This window comes from Atta cephalotes (genome assembly GCF_000143395.1).
Source record: "Atta cephalotes unplaced genomic scaffold scaffold00012, whole genome shotgun sequence".
NCBI lineage: Eukaryota > Metazoa > Arthropoda > Insecta > Hymenoptera > Formicidae > Atta > Atta cephalotes.
Genome location: NW_012130076.1, coordinates 130966 through 139797, shown reverse-complemented (window position 1 = coordinate 139797; position 8832 = coordinate 130966). Strand labels below are relative to the sequence as shown.

The 8832-nt window shown below is 29.8% G+C and overlaps 1 protein-coding gene across 1 annotated transcript in view; it reads right to left on the bottom strand.

The window, feature by feature from the left end:
• The window catches only part of LOC105617319 (dopamine D2-like receptor), a 131449-nt gene extending 123815 nt beyond the window's left edge, over nucleotides 1-7634 (bottom strand). The window contains exons 1-2 of the mRNA XM_012198886.1: nucleotides 7520-7634; nucleotides 4706-4920 (exon numbers count right to left, since the gene is read on the bottom strand). Of these exons, the coding sequence (XP_012054276.1) occupies nucleotides 4706-4920; nucleotides 7520-7634 (330 nt within the window). The remainder of the gene's footprint in view (nucleotides 1-4705; nucleotides 4921-7519) is intronic.
• Between the last annotated feature and the right edge of the window lie 1198 nt (nucleotides 7635-8832).

The following is an 8832-nucleotide window of genomic DNA, read 5'->3' as shown; positions in this document are numbered from 1 at the left end:
GTGTGTGTGTGTGTATTAAAAGAGTATAGTAAAATTGAATAGCATTTATATGGCTAACAATAGAAGTTGTGCTAGATTATCATAATAGAATACAATTTGTATTCGTAACAAGAGTGCATTTATTAATGTCACGCGATGCTATTACACGGTGAACTACAACGGAATTCTTTTTTAGATCCGCATACATTTTCAGATATTGATATATCGCGATATCAGTGGGCGATGGGAATCCGCAGAATACTCATCGATGGGTTGTGCCTAGCACGCATATTGCTGAGGACAGAGAAGTTGGTTAGCTGGATAGTTGCCGCAAAAGTTACTTGATATTTTATTCATGGGCGAACTTCTGTCATAAAAGCAATCGCCTACTCTCGTCCCCTTTGCCCCTCTATTCTTCTTTTCAGCTTTACTCATTCTTGCCTATTTTTCATCTTTCTATTAACTTGGACTTAATGTATGCAAGAGGAGGACGTTAGTAAGTGAGATAAATTACCCTGTTAAATCTTCCGTTATACTTTAATAACGCGCATTATACATATATCAATAGTTAAGCGTTTGTATTTGATATATCATATCAAATATATATTCAATTTGAAATTGTGGAATATATGCAATTTTCTGTTTATTTGCAACAATATCGATCTATATTCACATTCCCCATAATCTATATCCATATTCCACATAACAAAGGCATGTTCATATCACAATAGATTCATAATAGTCATAATAGTCATGGATAAAAATTGTGATGTCACTGTAAGATTATCAGAAGGTCACAGTAACGTCATCACATCATTATCTTAATCTATGTATGTCATAGCAATATTACAGTGAGGTGCAATTTTTATTACAGCTTCATAATAATATCATAGTGACATCATACCTGTAATAAAGCGGATATTCATACATCACCACGACTTTGAGGTGATATCACACCTGTGACAAAGCGGATATTCACACATCATTATGACCTTATTGCAATATTACTGTGATCTTTTTTACAATGGGAGATTATCCAAGAAATATATATAAAAGTTAACAAAAAATAGAAATGACTTTATTTTAATTCTTGGCGTTAATAAACAATCAAACTTTGTAATCGAAAATTATTTTGGCTTTCGTGACGACAAAACATTTTAATTAACTTTCTCTTGATTTGCTATTTTTTAGGATACAGATAAACGCCACAGATACGCCACTCTTTTAAATAGCCCAATAAATCCTAAAAACGCACGCATAGTACGTAAAACATTAGCTTGCAAAGTACTTTAAAACATTGCTCTACGCAATGGTAGAATTACCGCAACTAGATTACCCGAGCCATAAATGTACTGAAAGATCATGATTTCCGCTTTGTAATTTATGCAAAACGAACGATCGGAGATCAGTGACGCATCACATTGACCCATTCGCCAATAGACTGGTGTAAAACATCAGCCAGCGTCGGAACTTTCGATGCTTCCATTACGCCCGATTTAACTGGGAGCTATCTATCACATTGATTTTATATGCGTTATATATTAAAATTCGATATATTGCAAAGATAGATGATATATATAATATATATATATATAATTCTAGAAATATTTTTAGAATACATAGGTATATTATAACTGCATTAAACTGTACGTGCATGAATAAATTTATGATATGTGTACTTAATGTATAAAAGTTAAATGATAATTTAGAAATTATATTTATAATAATATTAGATGTGGGAAAAAGTTCGTTTTCCCGTTAGATGTAACCTAATACCATATATTTTTCTAAGAAGTGGAACATACAATACATATATCATATGGAAACAAATTTATCACCGAATCTTTAATAATATTACTAACAATGTCTCTAAAATATAAGATCATTATTATCATATTTATTTAATATTATATGATATTATATATAGGTATAATATTGGTATTATATATAATACTCTATTGCATAATGTTGTTTAAAAAATTAATAATATAAAATTACCTTGAAAAAGTTATTTAAAAAACATTTATATACAATAAATATTATGCAATAAATTAAAATAATAGTAATAAAAAAAGAATAATAAAATAATTATAATATATTATATTAAATAAATATATGTGCAATCAATAATTATTAGTATTAATTATTCGTACATTTATTATTTCTTACATTTATAGAGCGCAATGTAAGATTGAAGTATAATTTCTATTTTCGAGAAAACAAATCGAACTAGGTCAAGCCATTCATGATTTGAAATGTAAGCGGCGTATTTCTAATAGAAACTAAGTAAACCATCATAATTTTGTAGCAGCTTTCGCAATATTTGCTTCGTAACAATAACTATGTAAATATTTGGCTTATTTAACAAGATTATTGTAAATGTAAAAGCGTTTCTAATACCGCATATGCTTATAAAGTAATTTCTGTAAGTAAAATTGTGTAAAAATATAATAAAACTGAGTAAAATTAAAAGAGCACATGATGTTAAAAAATTTTCAAAAATTACAAGAGTCTGCGATTTACATCTTGGGATCATTACTAGGACTAATGTGTTTTCTATAATTTTTAATGCTAAACATAAATACGTCTTTGACTATCACATTAATTTTGAGAAAAATGACATCAAACAGATACACACAATAATAAAACGATAATTCTTGAAGTTTTTATCTTAAAAAATCATACCGAAACGAAACAAGATGTATTTTAAAACTAGAAATATATATTTCAGTATACTATTAATAAAATTTAGAAAAAAATTTGATGTCAGTGTTACAATGTCATAAAAATTTGTGATAAAAATCGTTTGGCCATCCTTCTCAAAATTATGATGTGATAATTAAGTTTGAGCATTAGATTTGTGTGCAACATTCAGAAATACATAAAAAGTAGCTAAAATTATTTCAAAAATTTTGTATCTTAAATTAGTGCAGTTAATATTATTATTAACATAACTATTAATGTAATTATAAATTACATTATAATAGTAGTTATGTTAATAATAATAAGTTTTTGAGATTAATAAATATTTTTCTTATGTTCTCACATGAGAATTATTTTCTCAAATATACCTAATATTTATAAAAACGTAGTTACAATTAACCTCATTTTTCATTTTCAAGTCAAATTTCAATAATTTATTTTGTCTTTCGATTATAGATACGATTGATTTTCGATATTTTCAATCTATGTCAAGATAAAATTTCATTCTAACACGTCATCTGACACGGTACTTGAATTTTAAAGTGATTCAAATAACGACTTAAAAAAACTGTGGGCCTGAATCTCCTTAAACCAAATCTTCTCTCGCGACTACCGATTGCGTTCAGTGTCGTTTCCGCGCCGTCAACTCGTTCGGATGTCGACTATAATTCTATTATGTCGAGCTCGTAATAGTAGGGCCGAGGTGTTGACGCGTCGTACTGTAACGTGAAGTTGACACATTCTCGATCAATCACGCGTCACACGCAGCTGTCTGCGCATCCTCGTATGTACGCTGTTAATCCTACATCGGCAGTAAAGCTACCACTATCTGGTTCTTTCGTTCCTATTGTTAATGAAGTTGCATAAAAATAGATATGCTACAATTCTTTTATCAATTTTTTTCATAATTAGAATGGTTCTACTCTACAATTTCTCAAAGATACGCTTTATAATATACTGCATTGTTAAATTGCAAATTAAGAAAGGCAATAATTTGACTAAAACTTAACTTGAATGGAATTTCTCAGTATTTCTTCGGAAAGATATCGGATAAAGTACGTTTCGATTAGGAAAGTAAATTCGTTAACAAGCAAATTAGGTTCATTGAAATGTGACGATCGATATAACACGCAACTACTACTAACGCAATTATAAATTAATTTGAGATTAGAATATATTTCTCATAGATTCTCATATAATATATTCAAGAATTAATTTCTCAAATATCTAATGTTTATAAAAAATGTAATTAAGATTAAGTTTTTTTCCAAATCTCCTTTTCAGACTTTAATATTGTATTATTTAATATTGTAATATTGTATATAAGAAAACACACAATGATACAGGCAAAATAAACGCGGATATTGCAATTAAACTGTTATCAAGATACATTGTAGAGATATATTGTTTAATTTTCACGAATAAAATGGCTGATTTATATTTATGACGCAATTGTTTTATAAATATAAACTTAATTACGTTATTTATTATACGAATATTTATTTTTCATTTATGTGGCTTTATTTTATATACCCCTGCATTTTACCAAATTATTCTGTAGACTAAAAAAATGTAAATACTAAATTTTAATGTTTGAATAATACTAACTTAACAGTAAATATATATTTACTATAATAATAAAAAAAATGATACTTAAATCAAATTAATGCGTCTTATTCTAAATAAATATGTTTACATTCAGTAAACTTATTTTGTTTGGCACACAAAGCATTAATTTAATTATAGTTTTTTAATTCAGTATTTTAGTACATATTATTTATTTAGTACTAGTATTTATTAAAATTTAATATTTCTCTCTCAGTTTATTAAAGATGTGCCAAAAGAATATAATGAAAATTGCAGTTTTAAAATCATGTTTCACTCGTTTTCCATTCGACTGATAAAAGTTTGACTCTTCTCGACTTCGTGTAGTCACGCCGATTTTACAGAAGTTTATCAGGAGGATCGATTCAGTACTTCCATAATGGGATTTACGTGAGTGCACGCCAACGCGTACGCCTACCAGGGAGAGACGTTCAAGATCTGATCGCCATTTATCACACGGGCTAACCCCGGCACACGGTGGTTGGCGCAGCTCTACGAGTTGCGCCGAGTTTCGAGGCTGTGGATGCACCTGAGTGCGCGCCGCATTACCTGGCTCCGCTCCGTTAAATGCCGCACCGCAATTGTGATTGCGTGTTAGGCAATAACGGGATATAGCGCGGCAGCCGGTGATGCCTAACGATTCATGGTCCGCGTTAATTAGCGAACGCGCTCATACGGCTCGGCGAAGATACGCGCGCGCGACTGGCGCGAAATTAGGATTTCCGGTTTCCTGCCACCAGATACGACATTTCCCTCCCACGACGATTTTTTTTCAACCTCGTTTCACTGGGTGAAACTAATTTTCGAGAGGCGCTTGTGTTACACGAGCACAAATTGGAAAAAGGAATGAGTGTGTAATACAATTCACGAACTTGATTCTTGCAACACATGCAAGTGACCCTATCATGATCCAATGTTAAAGCTACAGTGAACACGACTCTCTCTCGTATGCATGATACGATAGTTAGTTTTGCAATAAAGAGTAGAAGTTGTTGTTTTGTCATTCAAATTGGAAAATTCGAAAAGTCAAAACTATTGATAAGATGAGGTAAGAGAGAAAAAAAGGAGTACAAAATATTTAAGAACATTAAAAAATTGAAGAACGACATTCATGACAATCTAGTTTACATCAGATTACATCAAATTCTAATTTAGAAGATACAAGTCAATTTCATTTCTTTTTAGTTCGATTATTATACGATCGCTTTTCGTATTATAAAAGAGAACACTTATAGCATGCAAGAAGATAATAATCTTTCCTGATAACCTTCTCTGATTTTCAGAGCAAATTTTGTTGGCACAGAGCTGCGAAAGCAGCAGAGAAAATCCCACCAGACTCTATATCATTTTATACGTAATTTTACATCACAATGATGCATGAATAGGATGTTAAAGGAAAATCTATACTATCATTCAACCCTTTCTTCATTCTTTATATAATATTATGTTTAATATTTATTGCAGGACAAATATTTCAAAATTAAAAAAAAATGTTTAACATTTACATATTTATGCACTTTTCTACTTATATTAAATACTTTTTATTCAATTTAGATTGAATAAAATATAAATTTAAATTTTGAAATAAATTTGAATTTTCAACGCTGAGAGGACAACTTATGATAAATGATGATAGATAATGCATATCTATTACATATTTTACATATTGTATTTTTGTAATATCTTGTTTTATATTATTACATTATTTTGTTATTAAAAAAGAATAAATATTGCTCATAATATTTTTTGATTCTTATGTTGTTCGTATATCAATACTTATCAATATTTATTAAAACAGAAAATTCAAACGTAAAATTCTATTTTTTTAATATATAAAAATTTATGTTATTATTAAAACTTTCACGAGTATCAAAAAATGATTTATTTAGATAGATGGATTGTCATGATTGAACAGATGGCGTTTTTGATTTATAGTAGTTAAGGCCAAAAAATCGAAGATAATCAGAGACCTGTTATTATACTGTACTGGGAGAAAATTTTATTCATGTCAAGAATATAGACCTGTTACTTGCCAATATGTTTTTTCTTCAAGCAACCTGTATATCCGGGACTGATCCTATCAGCGCGATACATTCGCTTACGTGTGATAAGCCAACGTCTTGCATCCGCCCTTATTGGAGCCTGGAGGGAATAGAAAGATTATGGCAATAGAGAGATTATGGTCAAATACTTGTGTATACTTGTTTGGTATGTGTGCGAAATAAATGCGGGCCACTGAGCGATACAGCTTTTGAATAGCCGTAAAGCTATTGGAAAATTCCTATCACGACGATCTATTTATCTAAATAAATCTCCATGTAACATCCTAACTATGCAAGTTCTATCGCATTTTATCAAGAAATGAAAATTTCACGCCTGACGTCTCTATAACTCGATATTTCTTTTGTGGTATTTATATCAATAAATCATATCAATATATCATAAACAATGATTTATTTAATTTTTTTCAATTAATAAAAGTATAACTATATAAAGAATAAATACGAACAAATATATCAAGATATAAAATAGCAAGATAAATTGTATGAAAAAAAGAATTTCTATTATGATACCGTCATTTATCAAAATTATTTGTTGTAGATAATTAAAACAAAATTTATAACGTTACATCCGTCATCGTTAAACGATGGTGTCGTTATAAAATGTGAAGAAAATTGCATATCGATTGGCGCTTCACCTCTCCTAACCCTCACTATTAGTTACCCCTCAATATATTAACCAGCTAATGCGATTTACATCATCGCCATCCTCGTTAGCACGATCATTTCTCCTAGAGGCATGCTCTTGTTGATCTCATGCTTGTTAATCAATCGTCGTTGTAAATAATAATCGTCGTTAACGATGAATGAGTAGCTACATAATTAATGACAAGAAAAATTATTAAGACGAAAAAATTTGAAAAAATAATTTCACTGATTATTGTACTTATTTTTTACAAAATTCTTTCGAGAACATTGAATAATTAAAATATATTTCAAAGTTTGTTATGTTTATAATCTTAGAAAAATATTTTGTATTTAATATTAATCAAGCCGCTCAATTTATCACGGAATCCCATTCAAGTGCAAGGCATTTTAATTAACATTCCACGTATCAGCCATCTTTAAGAAATAATTAAAGAAACACGAGACTTTAGTATCTTCTTCATGGAATTCAGTTGAAATCAGTAAAAGTTTGATCGCTTATCGTTAATTTCCCTAGAGAGATGTACCCTGACCAAATTCCTTATTAATTACTCTTGCGCGCTGCTGTTGCTTGCAGAAAACATTGCGGATCTGTATTTGTCGATGTTTCTTGGAAACTCGGTTACTTTGCTTTAAAGCCATGCTACGTAATTCGTGTTATAGAAATTCGTTTTTTTTTAATGTGCTCACTACTCCTCCCCAATGTAAACGCTGAGGAAAGATATTTATCATATTTCCCTTCGATTTTTAAGGATATATCAGATGTAGATATAGTCTCTAAAAAAGTGACTGAAATTGGAAATTTATACTTTCCATTTAAAAATGAATATTATAATAATATTATATTATATTAATATATAAAATCATTCAATAAGGTCTATATATATATATATTTATATCAAAATTGTTAATAAATATTGTTAATATATATATATATATTAACAATATTTATTAACAATTTTGTAATTATATTTTATAAAATGAAAATTTTATAATTATATTTTAATTATTTTTTAAAAACATTTTTTCTTGAAATCTCTACATTTTATTAAAATAATTTTTTATCCATTCTAAATTGTTGCAAAACTTTTGTATTATTTTCAAATACAAAATAAGAAAATTTGTAATCTCGTTATAATTTTTATTTTGTTTAAAAATATATCTTTAATATTTCCAATCTTTATAATTAAGCATCAAATGAAAAACTAAATCCACGCGAAATTAACTGAAGGCTAATTTTATCATTTTTTTCTTTATTCTCAAACTTAATTTACATGAAATTTTTTATTTTCAATTTTTAATTACTCGAGATCGTTTCCAAAGATTCCGCGCATTCGTTATCTCTCTCGAGCGCTTCTTCCGTATATTCTAAGAATTCTTAACGTCGATATGCGGAAATCCTGAGGCCTCTTTCAAATTGGCGCCATTGCTGCGAAGTTAACGATAACAACGCCGTAAATTCCTCCGTGGCGCGTTTTAATGTGGCGCAACAGGGCCGACGGCGCGTAGCCGTAAATCGCAATCAGTTTAATGCGGCTTGCATGTTGCAGTTACGAAACGAGTTCGCAAAGTGCGGCGTAGTGTCGCCCTCGTTCTCTTTACATGAACGCGTTCCAGCGAGAGTAAGGACACTACTCGCGGAAAAGGGCGAAGCGTGAGAAAACAGAGAGATGAAGAAAGAAAGACAGAAAGAAAAGAAAGAAGAAAGAGGAAGAGCGATAAAAAAGTTGAGCACAAAAGGGAGGGAATTGAACGTATCGATTGATTAGTTCTCGGCTTCGTTTATGGTCTTTGGAATTCCTTGAAAACCCAATTATTACTTTCTCTCTCTCTCTCTCTC